This window comes from Pyricularia oryzae, chromosome 1, assembly GCF_000002495.2.
Source record: "Pyricularia oryzae 70-15 chromosome 1, whole genome shotgun sequence".
Lineage (NCBI taxonomy): Eukaryota > Fungi > Ascomycota > Sordariomycetes > Magnaporthales > Pyriculariaceae > Pyricularia > Pyricularia oryzae.
Genome location: NC_017844.1, coordinates 3,852,158 through 3,879,780, shown reverse-complemented (window position 1 = coordinate 3,879,780; position 27,623 = coordinate 3,852,158). Strand labels below are relative to the sequence as shown.

Sequence of the window (27,623 nt, the reverse complement as noted above, 5' to 3'; positions counted from 1 at the left end):
AAAAAAAAAAACCACACACACACGAAAGCCGCCTACTTCAGAACCACGCCAGCAGCCCAACATCCGATATATCTTGATTCTCAAAGCCCAAAAGCTGTATTCGGTGCCATATATACCTGCTGTATTTTTTTCCTAGACTGAAAACCCTTTGTTCTGAGATTCTGAGGGCAGTTGAAATTTGGTGTCCCTGTTTTTTTGACCCCCCTGCCCCTCTGTTATAAAGAGACTATATGTGTTAGCGCTGGACTTCAGACCAGCCCATCACCACACCAAGGACACAAAGTTTGAAACGGTTCGAACCCATCGACGAGCATCTCGCAGCAGTTCTCAGCTGCCTAACTTTAGACACGGCGCAGCCCCGCGTATCCTAAAAACCCACTATAGCCCTCGAGGTTACTCCAAGATGGACGCAGCCCCGCTTGTTTCTGCGATACGACCGGATGAACCCTTGGACAAATCGCACAAGCTTCCGGATGTTAAGCTAGATGGACTTTGGGGCAACTGACTAGCAAGAAGCATGGGGCTTCTGATAACGTCAAATAGACTCCCAGGGCATCCGTTTTATCCCCCTTGATCGCCAACGATGCCTCCTCAATTTGATCCTCTACCCATTATATCCTCACAACTGCCGTGTCCCTAGATCAGTTCATGATACTACAACCGCAAGCATGACCAACAATCGTTTTCTGATCTGGGGAGGTGAGGGCTGGGTTGCTGGCCATCTCGCCTCCATCCTGAAGTCCCAGGGCAAGGATGTATACACAACCACGGTGCGCATGGAGAATCGCGAGGGGGTGTTGGCCGAGTTGGAAAAGGTCAAGCCGACCCACGTCCTCAACTGTGCTGGATGCACCGGGAGGCCCAACGTCGACTGGTGCGAGGACAACAAGGAGGCCACAATGCGCTCAAATGTCATTGGCACGCTGAACCTCACCGACGCCTGCTTCCAGAAGGGCATCCACTGCACCGTTTTCGCGACCGGATGCATCTACCAGTATGACGATGCGCACCCTTGGGATGGGCCAGGGTTCCTCGAGACGGACAAGGCCAATTTTGCTGGGAGCTTCTACTCGGAGACCAAGGCCCATGTAGAGGAGGTGAGCAGATCCGAACTAATGGCCCCGTTAGGCTGCACATTGGTTGAGTTGCGAGCGAGCTGACAGTTTTCCGGTTATCACTTACATAGGTCATGAAGTACTACAACAACTGCTTGATCCTCCGTCTCCGAATGCCCGTCAGCGACGATTTGCACCCGCGCAACTTTGTTACCAAGATTGCTAAGTACGACCGCGTCGTCGACATACCAAACAGCAACACAATCCTGCACGACCTACTCCCGCTCTCACTCGCCATGGCTGAGCACAAAGATACCGGGGTTTACAACTTTACCAACCCGGGCGCCATCTCACACAATGAGGTCCTCACCCTTTTTAGGGACATTGTGAGGCCTAGCTTCAAGTGGCAAAACTTTAGCCTTGAGGAACAGGCCAAGGTGATCAAGGCGGGCAGGAGCAATTGCAAGCTGGACACGACCAAATTGACCGAGAAGGCCAAGGAGTACGGCATCGAGGTTCCGGAGATCCACGAGGCGTACAGGCAGTGCTTTGAGAGGATGAAGAAGGCCGGAGTACAGTAGTAGACCACGTTTAATAGCGAAGAAGACGTGGTGATTGCATTATTGCTGTTCGCGCATTTCATATTTGTTCGATAGACGAAACTGGCACCTTGATGAGCAATAGCTTGGAATAGAAAGCGCATTTTCCGTCCAGTTGTGAGATTGATATTTATTGGCTTGGCGTACGTCACGTCACTTGCAACCGATTGATTCCACAGACCTGTACTACATTCCCACCCTGCACTTCAACACTCTTCCAAGCCCATCATTAGTGAGCACGTGATTTGGCTCCTCCGACGCGTTCATTGCGGCGCGCGTGCTGCCTGGCCAAGCAACACTGATCTCCACCCGCTCTCGGAGGTCAAGTTAATGCATCATCTATTTAATCCTTTAAAAGCCACCACTGCCTTTTTGCAAAGGAGCTGGGTTCGGGGGGGGGGTTTTTTTTTCGCACCAAATGAATCGAGTACTGCGATGAACGACGGCCAAGATGTGGCTTCTTGAGAATGAAGGCGACGTCTTCCAGGGTGAGCAACCATTCCTTACGATTTGTTTGTGTGTAAGTCTGAGTCAAGAGTTAACACCAAATTGCAGGCCGTCAGATATGGCTGCGGCCTGGAAAGAAGTACCTCCTGGGTCGTGGTAAAGGGGACAGCAGCAGTGAAGGTATGTGCAAATCAACGTTTCAATACGACTTGGTTGCATGCAATCGTCCGACTGACACGCCAATGACATAGCTGGCGACACAATAATTGTTGCCGACAAGACTATCTCAAGAAAACATGCCACTATTGAAATTGATGCGGTTCCTGAAGGCCATGGTGTATGCTCTTGATTACCCTCTGCGCTGAGGCACCGTTCATTATTTCTGACAGGACCCGCTTCATGTAGGAACTTCGGGCCAGCAGGTCCAAGGTTACCATTGAGGATCTCAAAACCAAAATCGGAACTGTGGTCAACGGGAAGCAGATCAAGGGACAGAGCTTTGTTCTGTCACAAGCCTCCAACTCGTTCAAACTCGGCCACTTTGCTAAGGTTTTTCGGTAAGGATATCTCTAGTAAGCCCCCAAGGGGTAATGGAATAGAACTTGCTAACAAATTCCTCTCTGTAGGCTGAATTGGAAACCGGTGGTCCTGACCTTCAACTTCAGCAGTCGTGAGGAGCGGGCCGACCCCTGGTCCAAGCTAAGGGAAAGCCTGGAACAGCTCGACATCAAATTCATATCCGACTTTGATGTACAGCACACGACCCACGTCGTTCACAAAAAGCGCAATACTCCACGCGGTCTTCAGGCGCTAATCAATGGCCGCTACATCGTCACCGACTCTTTCATTGAGCGAATCAAGGATGCTACCACCACAGGGGACGATGGCACGCCTAGCCTGCTAGAGCAAGATTTCAGCGCCAATTGGCCCAACCCCCTAGATCATCTTCCTCCCCGTGGTGATGAGCCAAGCATGCGACCAGTGGAAACCTACGAGCCTGACCCGCGAAGAAAGGAAATCTTCGAGGGTTACACATTCATATTTTACGACCAGACTCAGTACGAAAACCTAATGCCCATGATCACGAATGGAAAGGGTAAAGCTATGATACGTGAGGTTACTCCGTTCGAAACGCAGCCAGACGAATTCATTCGCTATGTCAAGGAAGTGGCAGGAGAGAAGGGTCTGGGTGAGTTCGAGGACGGTAGCGAGGGGAGAGGTGTGGTTGTCGTACGCTTCGCACCGAAAAAGGAGGGCGATTTGCGCACGTGGTTTTGGAACTTTGGCACCGAGGTGATGAAACGACTTGACCATCGCATGATCGAGGCGAGTGAGTTCCTGGATGCCATCCTGGCGGTTCAGCCTGGGATGCTGAGACGACCGCTTGAGTTCGAAACCACGCCTGCCGAGACACCTGTCGAGATAGCGCCACCGGCGCGGGCAACACGGACGACAAGGGCCCGAACCTCTCAGACTGCTGCTGCCGAAGCCGCCACTGCGAGCAGACAGGTCCAGCAGCCGATTGCAGATGGTGAAGGCGTGCAAGCTGCGACCGAGACTAGACGGAGCCCAACTCCTCCTCTACAGATGACACCACCTCGAGCTACAAGGAGGAAGGGCAGGTTCCGAGGCTTTGACACTAGCGATGATGACGAGAAGCCACCGCCCCCTGAACCCGAACCGTCAGCGCCGCAAGAGGAATACTCTCAACCAATGTTCGTCTCACAAGTCTACGAGTCTCAAGAGCCAAACTTGGTTGACACCATGCGTGGCACCCGCTCGACAAGATCGGGCCGCAAGCGTGCGCATTCACCGACACCACTTGATGAAGACGAAGAAATGGTAGACTCTGCGCCACCTACAACGACAACAAATAAACGCCGCCGGGTCGAGCCAACGCAGATTTCAACATCAAGGTTGAGACAAGCAGTGATACCCGAAAGCGATGACGATGACGACGCAGCTGCTATACCCGAATCGCCCGTGGCGGCGCCCGCACCTGCGACTGGGCCGGCGGCAGAAAAGCCAACGGTCAAGACTCGCAGAGGCGCCATAGATACCGATGTGCTCGACGCGGCAAGGCAGCGCCTGGCTGAGACGGAAGCCAAGGTCAAGAAGGAGGAAGAGCGCTACAAGGTGCCCGATGACGGCTACTCGGTCGAGCAGTTGGCTGAAATTCGAAAGCTCACCTTGGTTGACGAGATGCCGGTCCGGAACCCTGGATCGGGCGGGCGCACGCGCGAGCAGGATATTGCCGACGGCCGCTGGGACCCGCGTTGGAACGGGAGGCAAAACTTCAAGCGATTTCGCAAGGCTACGCCTGGCGGCGACAGGGCAGGGCCTCGGGCGCCGGTGCAGAGGATTCTTGTCGGATACGTCGAGGAGAAGAACAAGGTGTACGGCATCGGGGATGAATATTGGCTAGAAGACACTGTCACTTTGGCACGGAAGAAATCGCAGAGCCAAGGACAGGGGAGTGCCAGCAGTGCGACTATGGGTGGGGTAACGACGAGTCCCGTGTCTGCTCAGACGAGTAACAGACGAGCAGCCAAGGGCCTTGACAGTAGTGATGACGAGGACGACGATGATCTAATGGAGATGGGCAGCAGACGAGTCGAGCCCGAGGAAGAAGAGCAAGAGGAAACGGTTCTGCCACGCACGAGGAAGGGCAAGGCGGCTGAGAAGGCCGTCTCTCAACGTTCGCAGCGGCAGACGCAGACGCAAACCGCAACCTCAACAGCAGTATCAAGTACGACTCAGTCGCAACGGACGACGAGAGCAGCTTCAGGGAAGCGAGCGGCTGCAACCTCGATACCAAATCCCCGGCCGGCGAAGAAGGTGGCGCGTGCGAAACAAATCGAAGCTAGTGATAGCGATGATGATGATGACGATGGCGGTGGAAGGTTTCGGTTTGGCCGGAGGTAGTCAGAAGTGGGTAGAGATATGGAGAATATTGCAAATGCCCTGCGCCATGATGATAGGCATGCCACACCCAGCAGACATGTGGAAAAGGGTATCATTAAATCTCTACTTGGCACCAACCGCCGTTCTAGCTGTAGCTGCCTCGACATATATACATGCAAAGAGTTGCTCATTGCCCATGAAATACTTGAAACAAATCATCACCCCAAGATCAGAACTCCATGGAACAGCCCGGTCGTGAATCATTTGCATGAACTTAGCATCTAACTCAGTCCATCTCCTCCATTGCGCTCACACGCTCCTCGCCGCCAGGCTTGACGTCCTCGGACCCATCTCCCTCGCCAACCGCCACGCCAACCAGGCAGGCGGCCAACATGGTCTCGTAGTTGACCCAGGGGTGGACTTCGCCAAAGATCTTGGTGGCGTCCTTGCCGGCGCCCCTGAGCAGCTCGCCCTCGCCGCCCGGGTGAAACTTGAGGTATGGCGTGACATTGTAGACGCGGCCGCTGTAGACGCTCCAGGCGTCGGCGCCCTTGCGGCCGTTGCGCCGCTTCAGCATGGACGGCGACACGCGCAGGTACGGCGTGCTGGGCGGCAGGTTGCGCAGGTCCGCGTTGGGGCCCGATATGCGCGCCCAGTCGAGCGGTGAGTGGCCCGGCGCGAGGGCCACGAGCCGGGACCTCGAGGGGGCGGGCCCGTTGGTGTGCGTCGGCGGAGGGGCGAGAGAGGACGCCCCCGGCGGGCCGCGGCTGGGGATCGGCAGCGTCGAGCGCGAGAGGGACGATGCGGATGGCGAGGGTTGGGTTAGTGGTGGAAGGCGAGGCGGCTGCGGTGCGCCGAGGGAGGACCGTGCTGCCGGAGGCCCTATTGCGCCCGGCCGCGGAGGGGGTGCCATTGCTCCTGGGCGCGGGGGCGGCGCCATGAGGCCCGGTGCAGAGGGTCTGTCGGGCGTGGATAATGAGGGTGCCGCAAGAGGGGTCTGGCGAGGTGGTGCAGGTGCAGTTGGGGCGGTGGTATCCTCGTCAGAGCTGGAAAGGGAAAAGCTCGGGACATGAGCCGCAGGGGTTGCTGGCGCTGCCGAGGCCTTGGGTGTAGTCGCTACATCGTCTTCGTCCGTGTCTTCGCTTGCCGTTATTGACGGTGTTGGTATTGACACACTCTCTGTCTTTTCCACCGATGCGCCACCCAGCTGCGATTGTCTTTGCGACACAGCCTCCTTCACGAACGGAACCTTGCTTCCGTCCACGGAACTCCGCTTCTCATCAGCCCCCCGGTCCACACTCGGAGACGGCGGCAGCTGTGGGGTGGCCAGCCATAACGACCGGAGGTAGTCAACAAACGACCTTGGCGGACGGGCTATGAAGAAGACGACGGCGCCGAGAATGAGAGAGACACCGACGTATCCCATTATACGATGGGGTGAGGGATGATGGCGTATAGAACTAGGCCTGCACGGTTCAGGTAAGACTACGGCAGCATCGGATGGGATGGTGGTAGTCGATCGCGTATGTTTTCCAGTGGCGCGGCGCGTGGTTTGTGGGAAGATCCAAGGCCAGGTTGGAGGGGCCTGGTCTGTGGCCTGATTTGTTCAACTTTGAACTCATGCTGGAAATTCTGTACAGGGGTCTGCTGTCTTTCTTCGGCACTACCACGTAAGTAATTACCACGTAGAGAGGCACAACCACGTACCCAATGCTGCACAAGCGACCAGACCTTGATTATACTCTGCTGTTTGCCGTACAACTGTTACCTCATTCGTAAAACAAACGCCTGGATTTATATTCATGTCTCTCCTTTGAGACATAGAGTTTTGCGTCAAGGCAGAAATCATTTGCCGATCTTTGGCGCACAAAGACTTTACTTTTTTTTTTCTTCTTTTTTTTTTTTTTTGCTTTACTCCACGTCTGCTTTACTCCACGTCTCGAAAAGTCTACCGAGCACAAATGCAGCCACATTACTGAGTCCAGTATGCATTGCAAATGATGGTCAGTTGATTGAGTCCGCATCATGTCATGAATTTCTCGGTCCTGTGAACCCCAATTCTCAACAGGAGACATACCGGCAACCACGGTAAGCAGGAGAGGGGATGAACCCCGCTGAACTAGGCCCAGACTACCTAAATAGTAGTAATTAATATCCGTGACCTGGGCGACATAACAAGACAGGACAGGGGTCGTTGTCCCCTCATGACGCGAACCAGGCCGGGCCTATCAAAGTGGGGGTAAGCAACCATGTGCAATGCATAAAGGATAAACAAGCGGAATGAAATTGGAGTTGGGGTAAGAGGGCAGAAGGAGAAAAAAAAAAAACTCAATCAAAATAAACAAAACCATGCGGTTGTTTATTTGGCTTCCCGCGTGCTAAATGTGGGTTAGTACAGCATGCAAGATGTCGAATTGACGGCACAGGGGGCTTCAGTCGAATGGTGATTAATTCGCTTGGTATGGTCATGGCTTAGACGGACGGCCTGACAATGCATGGCTGGCTGCTTGTCTGTTATTTCGTAACTTGGGTGGTTGTTTGAATGAACTTGGACCTACCTCGACAAAGCTTCACGACCTTTTTTTCGCAAGGAGATTCTTCTCAACTCTTGTTCTTTTTGACCATCAGCGCTGTTGCACTCGTATCGATCGGCACCTAATCCAGCCAAGTTACAGCGGTCAAGTTCGTTTCCAAAAAAGCCCCGAGATTAACCAGGTTAAAGGTAGCCAACTGAATCACACCCAAACTTGCCTGACTGTGTGCAAAACCGACCGCCAAACAAACCGCCGCGGGTTGGGGCAAACAACCGGGCCATGTCACCTGCAGCCAGTCAAAACTTTGCATCCGACAGCTGCAAAACAATATGCATCAACCTCTCAACACTCATTCCACAACCAAATCCGGAACGCGCCCGTCTTCGAGATTATCCAGTGTGAGAAAGCCAGGAATCAAACCCGTCGACGAGAACGTCAATCCTGTCAAGCGAAAGCCATCGCTACTTGAATTGACTGCCAAGGCCAGTGACCCGACCGCCACACCGCCTGGGCCAATCGCCAACAATAGGAGACTCGACAGCAACAACAACAACAACAACAAGAGCACCACAACAACATCCACCATCAATACGAGACCCCGATTAGCCACGAGTCGAACCTCCACAAACACATCAACAACAACGAACGCCACTCCCTCAAGACCCGTCATTCGCTCCAGCAACTCGCTGCCAGCAAAGCCATCTCGTAATCCTCTGCAGCCCAGAGATCGAAATGTTGCGCCGCCGCCTGTAGCTGTCGCTGCTTCGCGTACTTCTGCACTGGCGGCAGCAGCCCAGCAACCACGACTTTCTCCTAGGCTCGCCTCTTCGGCCAAGATGCCGCCGGCCAACAACCAGCGGCAACCACAAATGCCCACGCTGGCAAAGCCGGCACCAAGGGCTCCTTTAACCCCCAAAATCGCGGGCGCCAAACCTCCGACCAGCACTCCTCAACCCCAACAGCAACGTTCCATGGCTGCATATTCTACTCCTCTGCCGAGGCGAACTGCGGCAAGCAGACCAGAATCATCGCTGGGCGTCTCGGAGCTCCCCAGGGACGATACCGTATCGCCGGCTTCGGGATTAGTCGGTTATACAAACGTCACGCCTCGATCCGGCCCGAGGCAATCTCGAGTCGACAGCACCAACTCGACTCCCACTGGTACTCCGCAATCAGAACAGCAAGACCCATCGTGGGATCCAAGGTCGAGCTTCACAGACAGCAGTGGTCCTAGGAGGCCTGTAGTGTCATTCAGTCCGGCACCTTCAGATATTGGACGGCCAACTATTGCCCGACCAAGCGCGTCTGACTCCAAGTTTTTCTACGCCAGCAGCGTCAAAGCTCCAGCCGGGAGCCAAATACAACCACCACCTTCAGCACCACCACTTGCAAGGGCACCTCAACCATTGCAGAAGGCATCAACCTTTTGCTATGCAAATGGCGACACTCTGCCTCCTAAGCCCTCCCCCGGGCCACCACTCGTATCCCCACAGTCTGCTACATTCGGCTCTAATTTAGGGCTGGCTTCCGATGCCGGAATCTCAAGCAAATTTATGTATGCCAATGGTGTACCGGATGTTGCACCAACGGCACCTAAGCCTGGATTTGTCTCTGTGTCGCGGCCAGGATCTTCAATGTCATCTACCTCACGAATCCCTGGACGCCCTCCCAGTGTTGTAGCAGCGCCGCCCTCTGCCATCGGATATGGTGCGCAGCGACCTATATCACCTCTGAAGCAGCCTTTTTATCCCGCACCCAAGGCTCCAGTCATGTCTCAACCACCTACCAGTCACCCAACTCCACCTGTGAACGGTTATTCTATGCCACAAAGTTTAGTAGCGATGCGGCCAAGTCATGAGACCTCACCCGTCATTCCAAGTAGTAGCGGCTTTTTCGTCCCAGGACATGCTCGCAACCGTTCGTTGACGGCAATGTCGGATGCGGCTAGCCGTGGGCTTACTCCTCGTTCCCCATCAGAGACATCGTCAGGTTCACTCACCGGGCTTGGTGTGGCTGGCCCGGCTATGGGTTTTGCAAGCCTTTTACAGGCCGCGGATGATTTTATTGAGGAGACAGAGGCTGAGAGCGAGGATGATATCGACCCAGACGAGTCACTCGATAGTATAAACAGCACTCAGGCGAAGGAGAAGGATGCCGTGGACGAACTTGTTAGCAACGCTCGCCGCGAGCGCAAGGTGCAAGATCTCGAAATCACAAACGCCAGCCTCGAGGCTATCAACCGTACACTTGAGCGTCAACTGCGGAAACAGACTGCAGAATTGCGGCGTTATCGGAGGCTATCTCGTTCCGGACGCCTCTCAATTGCCTCGGTGGGCAAGAGGATAGCTTCGGATTCAACAGTTGAAGGCCCGTTGCTTGACCCCTCCAGTCTTGGCTTGGAGGACCTGAGCGAAGAGGGTGAAGGAGATGACTATCAAGACGATCCAGACGCCAACGAATCTCCCGACGACTTTTCTGACTCTGAATATGGGTCCGCATCAGGCTCTAGCCAGATGAGCCCCAGCACCATGGAAACACGCGACGCAAGACATCGCAGACGAGACGAGAAGCGATTGCAACTAGACCTGTCCAAGCACCAACAGCTCCTCATCGACAGCCAGAAGATCAACCAGAGCCTTAAGCGTTGTCTAGGCTGGACAGAAGAGCTGATCAAGGAGGGTCGCCGCGCACTCGAGTACCAGGTACGCGTGAGCGAGGTCGAGATTGGTGGGCGGGTACTGGTGCGTAACGACGAAGAGGATGATGACGGCGATGGAATGCCCTCAGCTGTCGTTGTCGACTTTGGGCACGAGGACGACACCCTCACCAATCTCTCATTCAATGCCAAGGGCCCGCAGGACCGTGATAGTGGCATAGACCTTCCGCCCGATGGCGGATAACCGCAATATTCTCCATCAGTCGCACTCCTTGGCTCGCCTCGAAGCGAGTCCTGTAAAAACAACTGGAACAGAACAACAGCAAAATTGAACAAGCAATATTAATCACAACGACGCTCGACGTCACAACACATCACCACTCTGCGGTACCTTTCCTTCACTGTACAAATTCGCACACGACTGGTTGGTTAGCTGGGGGGAAAATTCATCCCTAGCGAATAACTCGTCTTGCTTTCCGACCAGAGTCGACTGCGGTCGACATATCTTGCATACGGGACAGGCGTTTATTTGGTTTTCTTTGTTATTTAATTCAAAATCATAGCGGGCGGTTTTGTGCATTGTCAGGACTGGGAAGACGCGACATGATAGCGCGTTCAGTGAGTTCTCTATGCGGTTTTCTTGTCGCCTTGCAATCACGGGGATCACCTTCTCTATCTCTCGGCGCATTCATATTAGTCTCACCAGAGCCGAATGCTGAGATCCCTTGTCTATACCAAACAAAACTCTCCTTTGTAATCTATCATCAACTATTACAGTCATCAAGGAAAGCGAACATGTCATGCCATGATGCTGTTTTGGCTTTCTCATTTTATTTGTACTTTTAGATACCCAAGAAGATATTCAACATCGTGAAAAGATGTGAAGGTGACCAATATGAGGCAGAAATGTCAGAGGAATTCAAGGTTGCAACTTCGGAATCGAGAATGTGGTAGTGGAATGATGGATAACTACATATGCGAATGTTTTCTCATGATATTGTACCAAATTGATTATGCAGCCGCCATCCATTTTTGACAAATGACATCAAAGTCCAGATGACGCAGTAGCATCGACTGCAGAAAGCCGCAGAAGCTGGGGCCCGCACAAGACGTTACCGTTTGCCCCACCATGCATAAAAAGATGGATGCCTGTACATAGTATTTGCTAGGTCAAGGTGAATTACTGCATAGCAATGTACTGTATTTCGATAAGTTAACGACGTAATGCTCCAAGAACGAGGTTGTAAGGCAGTAAACGAAAAGTCATGGTTGTGGCGGCTCTCTTCTGATCGGACTGTGAGAGAATGAGAAGCAATGCAAAACAAGACTGGTGCTGAAGAGGTGCAGGTGTACCTTGCTTCCTGATCGCAATAACAGCTGCCTCCTTTCTGCCTAATAATACCTACGCAGCACCTATTTTTGTTTTGTTTTGTAGTCTTGGTCTCTTTGATCTTTGCGCCCATAATTGAAGATTTTCTCAAGCTCCTGGACCTAGACTAGACCACAAGACCGTCACACATTTTACTTTGAATTTGTCGGTCAAACTTCGCTACCGCGTCCACGTCACCCTCCCAAGACTGCTACCCCGCCAAAACTTAAGGCCGATTATTTACGAGGCAGGGGTTGTTACTTTTTTTTCTCGGTCTACGAAATCGACTGGGGACGACAAGGGCGACTAAAAACGTTTAATCATTCGACAACCGCCTACCTTTGCCTTATCTACGACCCCCTAACTACCTGAACTTCATTACCTTCGTAAACGGACATACGTACAGCATATTGTCTATCTGCATTCAACCCCCCATCACGATTACATTCGGCATAAACCTTATTTACCCAGCTTCCATTTGATTCCCTCCGCGACAAGCTCAGAAATCCCATAAAAGACCGCCCGTCATGGTCGTCGACACCGCGTACTACGACACGCTCGGCGTGCAGCCGACGGCGACGGAGCTCGAGATTAAAAAGGCGTACCGCAAGCTCGCCATCGTGCACCACCCGGACAAAAACCCCAACGACCCCAACGCGCACGAGAAGTTCCAGGAGATTGGCGAGGCATACCAGGTTCTGTCGGACCAGGACCTGCGCAAGGCCTACGACAAGTATGGCAAGGACCACGCCAAGCCGACCGAGGGCTTCGCCGACCCGGCTGAGTTCTTCACCAGCATCTTTGGCGGCGACGCCTTTGTCGACTGGATCGGAGAGATCAGCCTCATGAAGGACCTGACCGCCACCATGGACATCACGCTCAGCGAGGAGCAGGAGGCCGAGGAGGCCGCTGCTGCCGCCGCTGCTGCGGGTGGTGCTGGCGCTGCTGGTGCCGCGGGGACGGCTGCGGGTGCTACGGATGCAGAGTTCCCCGGTACGGATGAGGCGATGAAGGAGAGCATGAAGACGGGCGCGGCGCCAGGTGCTGCCCCCGCTGCAGACCACACCACCGGCGCGCCGGCACCACCGCCGCCGACGGTAGTAGTCGAGGATGAAAAGGCGGGTGCGGCAGCACCTGCCGCGGCCGGGGCCGCCCCGAGCCCGTCGCCGACACCATCTCGCACATCAACACCAGGGCCTTCCGGGCGGTCAACTCCCGGAAAGCACGCGATCCCGCTCCGGCCGGCGCTGATGGACAGGCCATCAGACTCGTCGGAGCTGGGCACGACGGAGGAGGAGAGGAACCTGCGGGCCAAGGGCAAGAAGGCGAGTCTGAGCAAGGAGCAGCGGGAGCAGCTGGCGGCGTACGAGCGGGAGCGGGCGCGCATCCGACAGGAGAGGGTGGACACGCTGGCGCAGAAACTCATTGACCGCATCAGCATCTGGACCGAGACGGACAAAGGCGCGGACGTGACGGCGGCGTTCAAGGAGAAGACGCGACTCGAGGTAGAGAACCTCAAGATGGAATCGTTCGGCCTCGACATCCTGCACGCCATCGGTCAGACGTACGTGGCCAAGGCCACCAGCCTGCTGCGGAGCCAGAAGCTGTTTGGCATCAGCGGCTTCTTCAGCCGGATCAAGGACAAGGGCACCATCGTCAAGGAGACGTGGAACACCATCAGCTCGGCCATCGACGCGCAGCAGAGCATGGAGGAGATGGCCCGCGCCGAGGAGAAGGGCGGCGAGGACTGGACCGACGAGAAGAAGATGGAGTACGAGAGGCGGGTCACGGGCAAGATCCTGACGGCGGCCTGGAGGGGTAGCAAGTTTGAGATCCAGAGCGTGCTGCGCGAGGTGTGCGACGCCGTGCTCAACGACAAGAAGGTGCCTTTGGCTAAGAGGCTGGAGAGGGCTCAGGCGTTGGTGATTGTCGGCGATATTTGCGCAAAGGTATGTACATGGGCTTACCGTTTCTCTTTTTTGCATCTCCTGCGCTTTTATCATTAATACTGACTCTAACCACCAACAAAACCACAGGCTGCACGAACCCCCGAAGAAGAGGGCGACTACATGGCCTTTGAGCAGCTCGTGGCCGAGGCGGCCATGAAGAAGGACAAGAAGGAAAAGGAAAAGGACAAGAAGGATGACAAGACCCCGGGCAAGAAGGATGACAAGTCGGCAGCTGCCGCAGAGACTGCGGCAAACGCTCCCAATGTTCCCGAGGCTGGCAAGTCGTAAGATAACTTTTGCGAGGCAGCAGGGCTGTCATCAGACTTGGGGAGGTGGAGGTGAATACCTGTAATACGAGGCGTGTATCCTGCGAGGCTTGTGTCTTTTTTTTCGGCCTTTTTTACTTCTTTTTTTTTGCAATGGGGTTTTTGATCGTCCATATTTTGCCCTAGATTAGTATTCTTCTTTTTCTTATTCTGGCTGTTTTCTCGGTCCCGTCATCACCCTCTTCAATACCACTGCATAGATGTTTTATAGATTCGAAAAAGCTGCAGGTACCCTAGTTGTACTCAACCGGTAATTAATCAGCTCGTGATGATCAGGTATTCCTGTGTCGACCCGAAAGTGATGGCAACGTGAGATGAGCGTTACCCTGATGGTCTAGGGAAACTGCCCGGTTAGCTGTTTGCGTGTTTGCTACAGGTTTTGACCGAGCACTCTACCATGGTCTTGACTGTTTGCTTCTTTCTTTCCTTCCATTTTCTGCCCCTACTGAACCTGCTTGTTTGCCCCTCGCTTTTCTTCCTGTCACATCCTAAACCCGCAGGCTTCTTTGCTGAATTGTCCATTGTTTTTTTTTTCTTTTTTTTTTCTTCTCCTCTACCTACCATTCATCAGGACCATTTAAGTACATCACGACCTGACTTTTGAGCCAGCGATTTCACACAACTCTCCAAAATAGCTTGAAATGCCATCAGAAGACATTTGACAGCCAACTCCATCACAATCCTATGGCCTTCGGGGCCAGTCACTCTGACGTCTTCTACTGACAGAATCCAGCTTGTTACAGTTTGGTCGGTCCTTTCGCATTCATTATTTCACGCCACTTTCAATCATGACCCTATCTGCAAACGCGAATCCACTTCACAACTGGACGCAACAAAGCTGCACTGAACTTGCATGCCACCACCAGGGTTACGCCGTTAGCGTCATTTTTTGTCCCTGCCAGCCACGAGACCAGATGACATGAACTATTTGCGATGGGTGACGACGAAAAAAGCATTGCTCCAAGGGACCCGCCAAACCCACTTGACTAGCAGCAACACCTGCCCGTCTAGCCCACATGAGACCCCGTCATTTGCAGCGTTCCAAGCGGAATCCTACCGACGTTTGCGCAGGGACTTAACCAGCATGTCATTGTCTGTCATCAACCAAGAGCATACAATCCGGTATGGTGTAGGGGTTAGCATACCGCGTTTTCACCGCGGCGACTCGGGTTCGATTCCCGATATCGGAGTTTCAATATTCTTTTGTTTTTTGTGCTTACGTTCGATGCCTTCGTAGTTCAGGCAATATTCTTTTTTGTTTTTGTTTTTATTTTTTTCCCCTCGATTTGATTTCTAGGGAGATACTGCAAACATGGATATATAAAGCCATTTAAGACCTCGGAAATATTTGGCCCACACCTGCAATTGTCAGCAAACCCTCAGCCTGAATTACTGCCTCGACCAATAAGCTCAGTTCTACGTTACAGCATGCAGCCATGTATAAAGGCCTCTATCTAATCTGCTCGATGTCATTGTCAGGGTAGTACAAAAACAATGGCGCAAGCTTCGACGACCAAGGCGTGCTACATTAACACTTGTACTATTGGGGAATTTGCGTTTATCTCTATTGGCTCGTTGAGGCGAGATTGAGTGGGTGCAATCGTTCTTGGGGACTTGGCGAGGGGGGTGGGTTTGAGTCGACTGTGACAACCGAGGGTTTTGGTTTCAAGTCCAGGTTGTTGTTGTTTATGTCTTTGCTTTCAATATCGATGTGTTGAGAGTGACAAAACCTCTGCTTTATGCTAGTCAACATCAGACCCAGTACAAAAGCCTTTGCAACGAGATTAGACTCAGTCATACATTCAGCTGTTTATATCACATACATCGCCCGAAATGGCAACTCCGAACCAGCAGAACCTGGCAGAAAAGAACGAGGAGTATGCCAAGAGCTTCACTCAGGGGCATCTTGAGCTTCCTCCTGCAAAAAAATATCTGGTTTGTAAGTTGTGCCTGTGGCCCCGTTGGACAAGCTGTGTTCATGTTGGATTTTGGGGTCAGCAAGCTTTTGTTTTCTTCCCCAGACATATAGTATCCATCTCAATCCAATCCAAATAACTAAAGAAAAACAGCCCAACTAACCCCAAATCACAAAAAGTAACCTGCATGGACGCCCGCATCGACCCAGCCGCGGCCTTTGGCATCGACCTCGGCGACGCCCACGTGATCCGCAACGCCGGCGCCAGCGCGCGCGACGGCCTGCGGTCCGTCGTCATCTCGCAGCTGCTGCTGGGCACGCGCGAGGTCCTGCTGCTCAAGCACACGGGCTGCGGCATGCTGACCTTTACGGGCGAGCAAGCGCACGCCCTGGTCCGGAGCCGCTACGGCGCCGATGCGGCCGCCGAGCTGGCCGGGCTCGACTTTCTCGAGTTTCCGGACCTCGAGCAGGCCGTCAGGGACGATGTCGCTTTTCTCAAGAACTCAAAGGCCGTGCCCGATCATGTTGCCGTCAGCGGGTGGGTTTATGAGGTCGAGACGGGTAGGGCGAGGAGGGTTGACTAAAGCTGGTGGGTGTTGGTGTTTATCGTCTTCTTTTTCGTACTTGGACAGAAAATATCCAAACATGTTGTTTGTCGTCCGGCTTCTTGCACTCATCAAACATAGCCGTCTCTGAACCCCTCAAACCTATCCCGCATCTCCCTGGCCGATATGTTGCTCCTGGTACCCTGCCCATCCAGCCTTCGAGCCTCGAAGCATGTCCACTGTCGGTTGACCCATTCGACCTCGCCTCGCACGACTCCGCCGCCAACAAACTCGAGCCGCGCATCCATGGGGCCGCCGCCGCCGCCGCCCGTGAACGCCTCGTGGTAGTACGTGCTGTAGCCGAACCAGCCAAACGTCCGCCGGCGCGACGTCTCGTACGGCCGCTTGGCGGTGCGTCCCACACCCTCGAGGAAGCCGAGGTCGAATCGCATCCAGAGCGCATCGCCGTCTAGCGTCAGCGTCATGGTCTGTCTGGCCCCAAACTTGGGCATATAACCCGCCGGCATGTCCGAGTGCAAGATTTCGTATCGCCCGTTGAGGAGGCCTAGGGGCTCAGAGGCGCAGTTGCTGCTCGCCGGGGCGGGTGTCCAGTCCATACCCTCGGCGTCCGGTCCGGGAGAGCCGGGGTATGGTGGGTGGGTGGGTCGTCATCGTCATCGTCATCATCATCGTCATCGTGGCAACCCTCGTTATCTCGTTCGTCATCGTCATCGTCCTCGTCGTAACCCTCGTTGTCTGGTTCGTCATCGTAGCCATCGTAACCGTCGTGACTTTCGAAGCTGTCGTAGCCCTCATTTTGACTATCCTCATCGTCATCACTTGAATCTTCGTCGAGGCTATCGTGGTAGTCTCGATTGTACGTTTCATCTTGATACGAGACGTACTCGTCCTTGTTCAACCGCCGCGAAGCAAAGCACCGACGCTCTTACGAGCAGTCTGATTTGTCCTGGGTCCCAGCCGCATGCGGCTGCTTGCCGGCGGCTTCGGGACGACATATGGTGCCCCGGCGACCGAAGTTGATGACTCTGCCCAGGGTACCCTTCCTGCTCGAATCGAAGTTGCCGTTTTGCGAGCCGTCTGCCTTGTCCCTCCGGCCAGTTGTTTGCGGCTGCTCGGATCCGGTCGAGGCTTGACGCCTGGGCTGTTACTAACCGCCGGTTGCAGCGGAAATTTGACGTCGGCGGGATGAGGGGAGAGCACGGCAGCTGACTTCTTGGGTGCAGCTTTCTTCTTTGCTGCTGGGGTGATGTCCGCTTTGGACTCGGTCTTGATCTTCTTTGCAGCCGGAGCAGTAGTTGCCTTGGGCCCTGGCTGGACCTTCTTTGTGTCGGAAGTCGTAGTGGCTTTAGCCTCTGTCTTGACCTTCTTTGCAGCAGGAGTCGTAGCTGTTTTAGGTTCCGCCTTGCCCTTCTTGGCTGCTGCTGGTTTCTTTGCAGGAGCCGACGACGAGGCCGCGCTGCCAATATTGACGCTCACAGCCCTGCCACCAGCACCAGCAACCGTGGCATGAAAGCTCTCAGCGCCGCCGTCACCACCATAGTCATCCTCCGCCGCGGCCTTTCTCTTCTTCTGCCCCGCTGACGACTTTGCCGCGCCCGCACCCGCCTTGCTGGCCCTTGTCCACTCCCTACGCATGTCTCTCTCGAGCTTTGCAAACTCGCCGGGGACGACCAGGTCGCCGCGGCGGACGGCCTCGAGCAGCCGCAGCTTGGCGGTGCTTTTCACCTTGGACGGCGGGAGCTGGTAGTGGCGCAGCTGCGCCTCGTACCAGTGGGCGGGCCGGTCCTCGCCGCTGTCAAAGTGGTCGCGCAGCTCCGAGGGGCTGTGGCGGCGGTGCACGTTGCCGCCCGACGACGTCACCGAGAAGCAGTCGGTGGTAAAGGTGAAGGTGTTGCCCAGCAACTCACGCGTGATGGGTGCTGCTGCCATTTTGTTATCTCTTGAATTTCACCAGTTTCCTTGTCGAGGAGGGGTCGGATTTTTCCTTCGCCTTGGATTGCCCGCGATGCATCTGGGTCTGAACATCAAAACGCCTTTTGCGGCTCGGTCGCTGCTTTATGCCCTCGCTTCTGCCTGGCAAGGACAGCCACAGACTGGAAGAAAACAGAGTAGCCCTCCCAAGTCACTGACGATGGGGTGAAGTATATCCTGAGCTCGAAACGGTCTGATTGTAGGAGTGTAGGGTAACTATTGAACAAGGCGAACCTGGTCTAACCAGCAATCAATTTATGAAGAAGTCAGCTGAAAAAAAAGGCAAACAGAGATTAATTAATTCTTTCCACCAAACTCTCGTCCGCAGTCCCGCTGTACAAACAAATACGCAGTAGGGATGGGCCAATGCTTGATTAAACTTCACCTCCGTTTCAGGCGCAAGCGAAAGTCAGTCCAGGCACCCCTGGCCTTCACCTGCTCAATTGATTCCGGGATGGTATAATGAATATCAAGCTGTGGATTACTGCAACGTCTTGTTATTTATTTGCCGTATCCCATTTGTCTATATTTACTGCGAACAGAGCCAAGAGGAGACAGTTATGGCAGATCAACGCCTCCAGGCTGTCATTTCCAGTACTACAGAAAGAATAACAAAGTCCAGGGCTGTCGCTGCCAGTTATCGCCGTCTCCGTCGCCTTTTCCTAGGGCGTCCCAGGACCCATCCAAAATCAACGTCATCCGTCAAAACAGGTAGGATGTAGGAGGGTCGACCCTCCCTCTCTTGCGCTTAACCCATCTCGAGTGGAGGGCTAATGGTATAGTCATCCAGACTTGAGGGCGGGAGGTGGTTTCATTTGGGCGTTTTGTGGTGTCCCCCCCTTTCCTCTGCGCTCTATTTGCACGCAGCATCTGGAACCGATTTCCCAGTGAACAGTATGCATTGACCCTTGTTGAAAAAGTCACATGCGCCCTGGCTGCCTTGGCATGAGCGCTGTTTAAATTGTCCACCATTGTTTTGGCGTGTTTGCAGGCTGGCGGGAGCGGCAGCGTTGGGCAAGGCAACTCCCGCGACAAGAACGGCGGCCGAAATGGTGACGTAAAGGGAAGAAAGTAGCTGCATGTTTGTTTGTTTCTTATGGAGTTGAGTAGAGAAAGAGGTAAAGGTCTTTTTTTTTAAGAAAAAATAAAAAAAATAAAGGAGGAGTTAAATGAGGCTTTTCTTTTGGAACTATACCAGCTAGTCGTAGTGTCTGTTGAATATGATAATTGTAACAACAATCTGGACCAAGTTGTTCTCCAACATCGAGCCTTTTATACCTAGGTACCTACCTACCTACCTACCACCTGTATAGCTATCGTTCCAATATTTCCTTTTACAGATGTATTTGGGCCTACTATAAGATACCGATTGGTTTTGTTTCAGCTATATATAATCCTCATGTGTTTAGAATTTGTCGCGTGTAGCTTGTTTACTATAGTAGTTCCTATCCAAAAAGAACAGCCTTTCACTTGTCACACTGCTGGACCGAGTCATTACGACGCGAAAGTTTTGGTATGCTGCTACCTATGCATATGGAAAGGGACAGGGTAGGTTTCATTTTGTTGCTATTCTGTTGCTGTTTTGTTGGTGTTTTAGTAGAGGATGGATGGGAGAGTGTGTCAATGAATAGTTCGAATTTGGAGACCAAGCCAGATAGATAGGTAGCTTGTAATACGGGAATGGTAATGAAAAAGAAATTACTGATGAAAGTCTTTTGAACATTATTGTTTCTGGAGTCCAGCCTTTGTATACCTACTTTGACATGATTTGTGTTGTAATCATGTTTGGGCTGCGTGTTTGGTTTTGTCGCGCATGTATGGATTGTGTATGACAATAAAGTTTCAACAGTTTTTGGTCAATTTTGTCATGTTTACCTCCTGGCGGAACAGGGGAAACCATGCAAACATAAGACATGATCTTCAATAGAATTACACATGTATTTTTGGTAAAGGTATTCTCCGTACCCGTGTCTAAGTCTACTGAGGTAGAGAAAAGAAATTAATAAAAAACAGTCGTGCCACATGAAAGGGTCATCCAAGTTGTATTTACAGTAAAAGAATAATGTTAAATCCAGGCTGTCGCCGCCAGTACGCCGTCGCCCGAATTCCAAAAACCTCCCCATCGATGCCAGTCCAAAAACAATGCAGGAAGAATGCTCTAGTAAGTAGAAACAACAAGAGAGAAATGGGACAAAAGAAGAAACAAGGCTTTCGAATTTGGTCAACATCGACCTGCTTTCGTTTGCCTCGGTTTCCAGCCCGCTATACAATGCTACACCGGAATACACAACAAGTAACAGTATATAGTAAAAAAGACAAAAGGACAACAAGAATATACCTTCAAGAGAAAAACCTTAGAGGAAACCAGAAATGTGAAACAAAGTAATGGGTATCGAGCGAAAAAAAAAGGAAAAAAGAAAAAGAGAACACAATTGAAAAAAAGGGATGAAGAAAAAAATGCAAAGGCCACAAAAAATAAATGACCAAACAAAATTGCACGCAAAACAAGAAAATTCCCATCCTCTATGGGATCTCCACCTCCCTCGCGACGAGGCCAAAGATCCAGTTGGCCTCGACCGCGCTGGCGCACTGGAAGCACCACTTCTTGACGCGCCCGCTCAGCGCGCCCTCCGCCGGCGCGCTGCCGACCCTGTTCTGGTCGTCGCGCAGGTCCTCCCACACGTTGAGGATGATTCCCCTGGTGCCCAGCATGCTGAAGCACCTGCTGCCCAGGACGACGTCGAGGACGACCTTGGGGGGCGCTGAGGCCTCGTCCGACTTGGGCAAGAGTATCGACTTCTTGGGGATCTGCGTAACCAGGATTCGCTTCTCCATACCGTGGTATACGCGCAGCTCCTGCCGCACCCCCGGCGGCGGCCTTGATATAGATAGCAGGCAGTTGCCATTGTCCTCCCACTTGTTTGCCGATACGAGGAGGTGGCACCTGATCCGGAGGTCCGTCGTCCCGCCGCAGGCCAGGATGCCGCGGTTCGGCGACGACGCCATGCTGACGCTGGGTGATCTGGGTGGAGTGTTGCCGTCTCTGCCCGACGAGGATGATGTGTACATTGACGCCGGACCGGCCGCGCTGCCGGGCCTGCTATCACGCTGATGCTGCTGCAGCGACGATTTGTCAATGTTGAAGGCGAGGCCAGATCCACCCGTCAGTCGCTTCAGGAAGCTCGATGCAGATATTGAAATGCCCGAGGAGCCGCTACCGCTTTGCTGGCTCTGGCTCGGCGCCCGCGTCGACGCGCGGTAGCTGTTCTTGCGTCCGAACCAGGACTTCTTGCCGCTCCCGCTGGCGCTAGTGGCCTGCTGGCCATGGTTTTGACCTTGGCCAAACGACCTGAACCGTGCCTCCTCTTCGAGGGCACGGAATTTGGCATTGTTCATACGAGAATGGTGCACCGCTGCGTAAAAGTGCTCGAGGTGCATAGGAGACAAGGCGCGGAAGCGGAAGATGATGCCGTCTATGCCGCTCAGTTTTGAGTAAGATCGCACCGGCGAGCGGATCTCGAGGTCGATCGCAGTGCTCTTTCGGATCATGACCAGCGGTGTCAGATCCAGTGCGATGAGAGGCACGTCGGCGCCGGCATCCATTCTTCCCATCATTTCGGAGCCCACAGGACGGTCGACAGTCATTGGGTGCACCTCGAGCAGTCCTGGGGTGATGCTGACATTGCAGGCATCTGAGCGGACCTCCTTCCACCGGCCGCGCTTGTTGGACCAGTATGATATCGTGGCAACGGCCTTGACTGATTCGTCTATTATATCAGGACCTCGAAGGTCCACTTGAGATGCCGAGGCCGATGGTGTGATGCTGTCATCTGACAGAACCGATGCGTTGGGGTTGAAGCTAAACTCTGGCTTCCTAATACTGATGCCAGGTTCCGTCTCAGGAACCTCTTCGTCCTCGAGCTCGTCGCCTGAGGAGAGTGAGTCCGAGTATGAGTCATCCGAATCAGAGTCATCCTCCTCTTCTGATGACTCTGATGACACGTCTGATGGCCTATATTCGTGCTTGAGGGGAGATGACCCATGGCGCTTGACACGAGCGGGCGGTGGGAGCTCGACGGCCGCAGGCTTCTTGGACGTGAATGTTCTGTGGACAGGAGGTGGCGGGGCACCATCGTCACGGACTGGGGTGGAGTTTGCCGACTTTCTGCGGCTTTCGCGGTCAGACTCGGGCGAGGGTGCGTAGGTGGATTGGGTTGGTGTCCGATCCGAGTCTGGCGAGTAGCTAGCGCTGGGTGACCGAGTCTTGGGTGTGGCATCTCCAGCGAGTGTAGGAGTTGTTGGGACACTGCGGTTACGAACGTGGTGATAGCGGCTGGGGGTCTGTGGTGAACCCTCCCTAGGCACTGAGGGAAGGGTTCGGCTGAACTTCTGAGCTCCAACAGGCACATCAACTTCGCCAGACCTGGGGGGTCTGATATCCTGAACGTGGAGGAGATCTGTACTTGATACTGCAGGCGGTGCAGGCGGCCGGGGAACAGTACCGAGGAGTTCAAGCCACTCGGGAATCGCATCGTCGTACTCGGTTTCCAGGTTCAGAAGCTCGTACCATTCATCGTGTCCATGCGTGCCGCGGACCATGAGTACGAGCTTGCCCTGTCCGTCACCACGCCGGGCCGATACGTTCTCCCAGAAAATGGGGGCAAAGAGCAGGTATTGTACACCAGTGGGACCACTTTCTCTGATCAAAAGGTCACCTCTGTCGTGAGCATCTGTGAGTTTGTCTCTGTAAATTAGCTCGACCTGGCACTCGAGTCGTTGGCCATTCGAGTGGGCCAAGTCGAGTGAGAAGACGTCTTTGGAGTTGACCTCGCGTGTCTGGTCAATGAAGACGCCGTCCAGGGGACGAAGTGTCCTCAGGTCTCGTGCGCGGCTCGTATCTGTGTTGGAGGCATCGTCGTTCGTCTTTCTGGCCTGCTCTTCACGGTGCCGACGCTGCGCCTTGGCTTGCAAGTCTGCGAACTTGTCTACTAGTTGGTCTGGCACAACGTCATTGCCAAGCACATGGCGCAGTCCCTTGCTCAGCTTGAGGAGCCACTTGGCGCGAATAAGGGGCCTCTTTAGCAGGTGGGCCACATCCACTCTGTCGCCGTTGTCATTAACAACGTCGCCCTCTGCATTGCGCGGCAGCGCGTTTACAAGCGAGTCTTCCTCGTCCGACTTGCCAGCAGCTGGCGCAAGATTGACAATCAAGTCCTGGAATCCGAGGCGCCATACATCATAGTAGGCGCTGTAAATAGGCACGATCCTCTCCAACCATACAGCCACCAGGTTGGGGTCAGTGTAAGGAATCGCCTTGTGGTGGTTGTTTATTCTCTCTAGAGCTACTCCCATCGACACCACCGCCTTCTCTGCGGCATCGGGGGCAGCTCTACCGTGGCCTTCATTGCCAAAGGCCGAACCGAAGAGATCTTGGATGATTCTGGTATCGCGGCAGACGACTTCCTTGAGCAGCACAGGAATGACGCCATCGATGATGGTCCTTAGTTCACGTTGGTAAAAGTTCTCATCCTCAATGAACTCGTGTAGCAGGTCATCCAAAGTCGCGTTTTCAAGCTTGCTAGTCTTTCTGCGCAAGCTCCGGGCTACTCTTATACTCGGTGCTCTGGTTGGCACGCCTGCGGCTTCTGGTAATGACAGCACCGAGACTAAGTCTGAATGCTTCGTAAGCCTCCTCTTGAGCGTGGATTTTCGTCGAGTTGCTGAGGATGCGCCCGTGAATTTCGTAAAATCCGAAGCCTGTGTGACTGTTGTTTCTGATACTACGGAGTCGACTTCGGACTGTCCTCCCCTTGAGTCCTCCATGGAAACAATTGTAGACAATTCATGAAGCCCATTTGTTGGGGGTTTTAACCTTCTAGGCAGACCAGCTGCTGGCGGTGCCGGCGGCACCGAGGATTGGCTGTCGTATGTGAGAGAGGAGCTCGGTGATTGTGACCTACGAGAGCCCGAGGATCTCCTACGATGGTCTCGAGACTCGCGCGTACCATGATAGCCCCTTTCCGAGTCCTCGTCATAGTGTTCGGGTTCGGGTTCCGGTAGCTTTTCTTTTTCAAAGCTAGCATACCTTTTGGTTGCGATCTTATGACCGGCAGACTCTCCGCGGAATGCTTCTTTAAGGGCTTCCCGGAACGGCTTCTTGGGTGCCGGTTTGGGGACCGTCTTCAACGGCGAAGACATACCTCTTGTCGCTCCGCTCCGCTTCAGCCCTGTGGATGGTGGAGTTTGGCTCGTCTCCCTTTGTGGTGTCCCCTCCTCGGTGATAGCTGGCTTCGGGTCTTTGTTTTCCTGGTTTTCCTCCTGTACACTCGATGTCGTCTCAGATGAGATATCGCTTCTCTCCGGTGCCTTGGGACGCCGCCTGCCAGCATCCGACCGTCTCTTTGCGGCAGTTTTCCATTCATGCTCCACATCCTCCTTTTCTACTTCTGGTGACGCGACAAATGGATCAACCGTGCTGCTCAACCAGTTCTCAATGTTGGGAGGCTGGTTCATCGCCGGCTTCGGAGGCTCCGGAGGAGCGACCGTATGAGTTATTATCTTCCTACCCTCGGTGTATACCTTTTTGAATACAGCAGTGGCGTTGAAACTTGGCGACCTCTGTGCCTTTGGTCTCTGCATCTTTCCCCCATCACCCCGGATGGGAAGATCAAGTTCACTAAATGCCGAGTATCCGAATGGAATATCGGCCAGGGATTTCGCTGGTGCGGTGGACGGGAGGTCCGAGTTATCGAAATCGCTTGAAGACCTATCGTCTGAAAGATCCTCGGTATGTGTGGTTCCGGTCATGTCCGTGGTACCCGTAGTTCCAGTGAGGTAGGACGTGCCGGTCGCCTCCGTCACACCGGTCGCCTCGGTGGCGTCTGTAGTTTGCGTTGTCTGTGTGAGCTCTGTGATCTCCGTAGGTGGAGGCTTGCTCTTCTTGGTCCTGGGCGGACTTTTTCGAGTCGATTTCCGGGTCGGAGTATCCGGAATAGACAGTGTATCAACCTCAGATGGCAATATAGTAGAAGGTGATGGATCCCGTCGTGCGCTCGCGACCCTCCGCGGCCGCTCTCCCGATGGCTTTCTAGACCTTGAGCGGGTGCGATCTTCTCTGCTTTCTTTTGTCCGCAATGGCCTTACTCTGATGCCATCGTCTGGTAACGTCGACGAGGATGTTGCTCTAATACGGTCATCGCTATCCTTTGGCTTCCTGGATTGTGAACGGATCGGGCGTACGCGGATACCATCATCGTCGAGAGTCCTCGCGCTACTTCTTCCGGTTGTCCTCGCGCTAGAGCCTTCATAGTCATGCGTCCTTGCGCTGCTTCTTCCTGTTGTTCTCGCGCTAGAACCTTCAGATCTCCTCGAGACGGCTGACCGCACTCGGCTGCCTTCCTCTTCAGTAAATCTCGAGCTGCTGACTGCGCTGCTGAGATCATCCTCCTCTACCTCGATTGCGTCCCCGGATTTTGAATAGTATTTTTTGGTCTTGGTTGGTATTTCCATAGGCTCGACTTTGGCGGCCCAGGCGGCGATCTTGTTATTCACCGGTGGATTTGGAGCCGATCTTTGAAGAAAGTTTTTTGGTATGGGTGTCGGGCCGCCTCCTGCCTTCATCCTTATAGCCCTGGACCCTGGCGGGCTCCTCCTCCTACGCTTCATCCAGTGTTCGTCACTAACGATCCTTTTCTTTGGTGGGGATGCTGGCTCAGCGGCAGGTTCTGTGTCGTCAACGGCTTCTTCGTCGCCTTCGCCCTTGCTTGTGGGTTCAACCTTGACGGGCTTAGCCGAGCTTTTCCTCCTGTGCTTGTGCTGCTGTCTGAATTTGATGCGCTGCCGGTCCTCCTCCGTGACGCTATCCTCGTCGACGTTGAAGGCGACGTCGGTCGGCTCGCTGGCCGCATCCTCGGGGTCCCCGGCCAGCATCGCGGCTGCGTTGTTCTTTTGCCACTTTTGCACACGGTCGCGGACGCCGCCCGGCTGCGCCAGCCTGTTGACGGCGGCCTCGCGCATCTCCTTTTTGATCTCGGCACGCACTGCCATCGAGTCTAACCTCTGCTGGCGCATGGCGGCCACGCGGGCGGGCGACTGCCGGCCGAGCAGAAAGTCGGTCAGCAGCGTCGGCTGAGGCTTGAGCGTCGCGGAGCGCTGTCGATTGCCGCCGCCGTGCGTGGTGGTCACGATGATTGGGGGAGCGGTCTGCGGAGTCCCGCCCGACGAGACGCCGCGGCGGTGTTTGGGAGTCTTCGGCGTGCCATTGTCCTTCGAGCTGCCACTGTCCTTGGCGGCGGTGTCATCCTTGGCGGCGGGACTTTCAGTGCTCTGCTTGTCGGACTCTGTGCTTGGGGCCGCAGCTTCTGGCGAGGGCTGATCGTCCGGTGGTGGATTCGGGGTCGTCATGGTCTGGGCGGTGCTCGAGTTAGCTATTTAGTTGAGTGCCTCCATGCCGGACGAGACGGTGCCTCCAACTGCGCAAAGCTATTGTCCGCAATCAACTGGAATATGTGTAAAAATCGTGAAGGGTAGAGCTGGCCTTGCTAGGCTGAAAAAGATAATTGTTGATGCGAAGGGGAAAGACTAGGCTACCCCCAAAATGGCAAATGAATGAGAAGATCAAACCAAAGAAAATCAACAGATCGGATGCGACAATGTCTTGTGTCAGATGTGTGTATTCAGATGTCTGTATATGTTGGGTGCGTGGGTGTGTGGTCGGAGTGTTGCGCTTGGCTGACGGGCGGATCGTTGTGCAGGGCAACCAAGACCGTGGGTCAATAGACAACCAGTGGTCCCAGCCAATTTGAGATGAGGCACAACCAAGTAATGAAATCAACACACACCTAGGTGAGCACACCCCGAACAGCTACCGCAACAGCTCAAAATTGCGGAAAGGTTGACGTTCTGAAATCAGTTGAAGTATCATTTGACTGTATATTTCACCCTTGGTAGAAAATTGTGATTGTCTGTGTTGTAGTTGGTAGAAACGGCGAAGCCAAAATGGGCAGATGGCAGACAGTCAGGAATGACAGATCAAAAACCGAAAAAATTAAACAAAGCGAAAAACAAAAATGCCCGGACGGCAGCGTCCTGCACAAGCAATGACGATCGAATTGTCGCGCAACCCAACGCAACCCGGAAACCAAGCTGCGGGAGTAGTGTGACCCTGCTGCGCGAATACTACGTGTTGATCAATGCTTAGGCAAACAAACGTCCAACTGTTAGGCTGTCTGTCTTATTTGCACCCGCTGACAGACAAACGGTCGATAGACAAGATAGCTCAGGGTACAAGATCGTGTTGAGCACACTCCCTACTCCGTACATTCTTCTGAGGA

The 27,623-nt window shown here is 53.8% G+C and overlaps 8 protein-coding genes and 1 non-coding gene across 9 annotated transcripts; 6 read left to right on the top strand and 3 right to left on the bottom strand.

The window, feature by feature from the left end:
- On the top strand, positions 1–1,809 carry MGG_09238 (uncharacterized protein). Its single transcript, XM_003709813.1, has 2 exons — positions 1–1,097; positions 1,187–1,809. The coding sequence occupies exons 1-2, from the start codon at positions 669–671 to the stop codon at positions 1,634–1,636; spliced, it is 879 nt and encodes a 292-aa protein (XP_003709861.1). The 5' UTR covers positions 1–668; the 3' UTR covers positions 1,637–1,809.
- Positions 1,810–1,970: 161 nt separating this feature from the next.
- On the top strand, positions 1,971–5,245 carry MGG_11757 (DNA damage response protein RcaA). The gene is made up of 5 exons (XM_003709812.1): positions 1,971–2,142; positions 2,210–2,281; positions 2,353–2,438; positions 2,507–2,658; positions 2,728–5,245. Exons 1-5 carry the CDS (start codon positions 2,106–2,108, stop codon positions 5,024–5,026), a joined length of 2,646 nt encoding a protein of 881 aa, XP_003709860.1. The 5' UTR covers positions 1,971–2,105; the 3' UTR covers positions 5,027–5,245.
- MGG_09237 (uncharacterized protein) lies at positions 5,104–6,472 on the bottom strand. The gene has a single exon (XM_003709811.1). The coding sequence runs from the start codon at positions 6,429–6,431 to the stop codon at positions 5,292–5,294; it is 1,140 nt and encodes a 379-aa protein (XP_003709859.1). The 5' UTR covers positions 6,432–6,472; the 3' UTR covers positions 5,104–5,291.
- Positions 6,473–7,201: 729 nt separating this feature from the next.
- Positions 7,202–11,165, top strand: MGG_09236 (uncharacterized protein). Its single transcript, XM_003709810.1, has one exon. The coding sequence runs from the start codon at positions 7,869–7,871 to the stop codon at positions 10,437–10,439; it is 2,571 nt and encodes an 856-aa protein (XP_003709858.1). The 5' UTR covers positions 7,202–7,868; the 3' UTR covers positions 10,440–11,165.
- A 233-nt stretch (positions 11,166–11,398) lies between these two features.
- Positions 11,399–14,118, top strand: MGG_09235 (DnaJ domain-containing protein). The gene is made up of 2 exons (XM_003709809.1): positions 11,399–13,513; positions 13,601–14,118. The coding sequence occupies exons 1-2, from the start codon at positions 12,092–12,094 to the stop codon at positions 13,799–13,801; spliced, it is 1,623 nt and encodes a 540-aa protein (XP_003709857.1). The 5' UTR covers positions 11,399–12,091; the 3' UTR covers positions 13,802–14,118.
- An 839-nt stretch (positions 14,119–14,957) lies between these two features.
- On the top strand, positions 14,958–15,029 carry MGG_20072. Its single transcript has one exon. It is a non-coding gene; the product is annotated as a tRNA-Glu (tRNA).
- MGG_09234 (carbonate dehydratase) lies at positions 14,973–16,458 on the top strand. The gene is made up of 3 exons (XM_003709808.1): positions 14,973–15,206; positions 15,319–15,778; positions 15,935–16,458. The coding sequence occupies exons 2-3, from the start codon at positions 15,673–15,675 to the stop codon at positions 16,336–16,338; spliced, it is 510 nt and encodes a 169-aa protein (XP_003709856.1). The 5' UTR covers positions 14,973–15,206; positions 15,319–15,672; the 3' UTR covers positions 16,339–16,458.
- MGG_09233 (uncharacterized protein) lies at positions 16,395–18,249 on the bottom strand (the record flags this gene model as incomplete). The annotated part of the gene is made up of 4 exons (XM_003709807.1): positions 16,395–16,802; positions 16,919–17,156; positions 17,250–17,401; positions 17,473–18,249. The coding sequence occupies 4 exons, from the start codon at positions 18,247–18,249 to the stop codon at positions 16,431–16,433; spliced, it is 1,539 nt and encodes a 512-aa protein (XP_003709855.1). The 3' UTR covers positions 16,395–16,430.
- Positions 18,250–20,208: 1,959 nt separating this feature from the next.
- On the bottom strand, positions 20,209–27,155 carry MGG_11758 (uncharacterized protein). Its single transcript, XM_003709806.1, has one exon. The coding sequence runs from the start codon at positions 26,692–26,694 to the stop codon at positions 20,815–20,817; it is 5,880 nt and encodes a 1,959-aa protein (XP_003709854.1). The 5' UTR covers positions 26,695–27,155; the 3' UTR covers positions 20,209–20,814.
- Positions 27,156–27,623: the final 468 nt, after the last annotated feature.

What these genes read in the sequence shown, in the direction of transcription:
- MGG_09236 (XM_003709810.1), top strand. Translation starts at nt 7,869, where the DNA reads ATGCATCAACCTCTCAACACTCATTCCACAACCAAATCCGGAACGCGC.
- MGG_11757 (XM_003709812.1), top strand. Translation starts at nt 2,106, where the DNA reads ATGTGGCTTCTTGAGAATGAAGGCGACGTCTTCCAGG. An exon ending in CGGTTCCTGAAGGCCATGGT is followed by an intron (nt 2,439 to 2,506) that starts GTATGCTCTTGA and finishes CGCTTCATGTAG; the next exon opens with GAACTTCGGGCCAGCAGGTC. An exon ending in CACTTTGCTAAGGTTTTTCG is followed by an intron (nt 2,659 to 2,727) that starts GTAAGGATATCT and finishes TCCTCTCTGTAG; the next exon opens with GCTGAATTGGAAACCGGTGG.
- MGG_09234 (XM_003709808.1), top strand. Translation starts at nt 15,673, where the DNA reads ATGGCAACTCCGAACCAGCAGAACCTGGCAGAAAAGAACGAGGAGTAT. An exon ending in TGCAAAAAAATATCTGGTTT is followed by an intron (nt 15,779 to 15,934) that starts GTAAGTTGTGCC and finishes AATCACAAAAAG; the next exon opens with TAACCTGCATGGACGCCCGC.
- MGG_09237 (XM_003709811.1), bottom strand. Translation starts at nt 6,431, where the DNA reads ATGGGATACGTCGGTGTCTCTCTCATTCTCGGCGCCGTCGTCTTCTTC.
- MGG_09235 (XM_003709809.1), top strand. Translation starts at nt 12,092, where the DNA reads ATGGTCGTCGACACCGCGTACTACGACACGCTCGGCGTGCAGCCGACG. An exon ending in TCGGCGATATTTGCGCAAAG is followed by an intron (nt 13,514 to 13,600) that starts GTATGTACATGG and finishes ACAAAACCACAG; the next exon opens with GCTGCACGAACCCCCGAAGA.
- MGG_11758 (XM_003709806.1), bottom strand. Translation starts at nt 26,694, where the DNA reads ATGACGACCCCGAATCCACCACCGGACGATCAGCCCTCGCCAGAAGCT.
- MGG_09238 (XM_003709813.1), top strand. Translation starts at nt 669, where the DNA reads ATGACCAACAATCGTTTTCTGATCTGGGGAGGTGAGGGCTGGGTTGCT. An exon ending in CCAAGGCCCATGTAGAGGAG is followed by an intron (nt 1,098 to 1,186) that starts GTGAGCAGATCC and finishes TCACTTACATAG; the next exon opens with GTCATGAAGTACTACAACAA.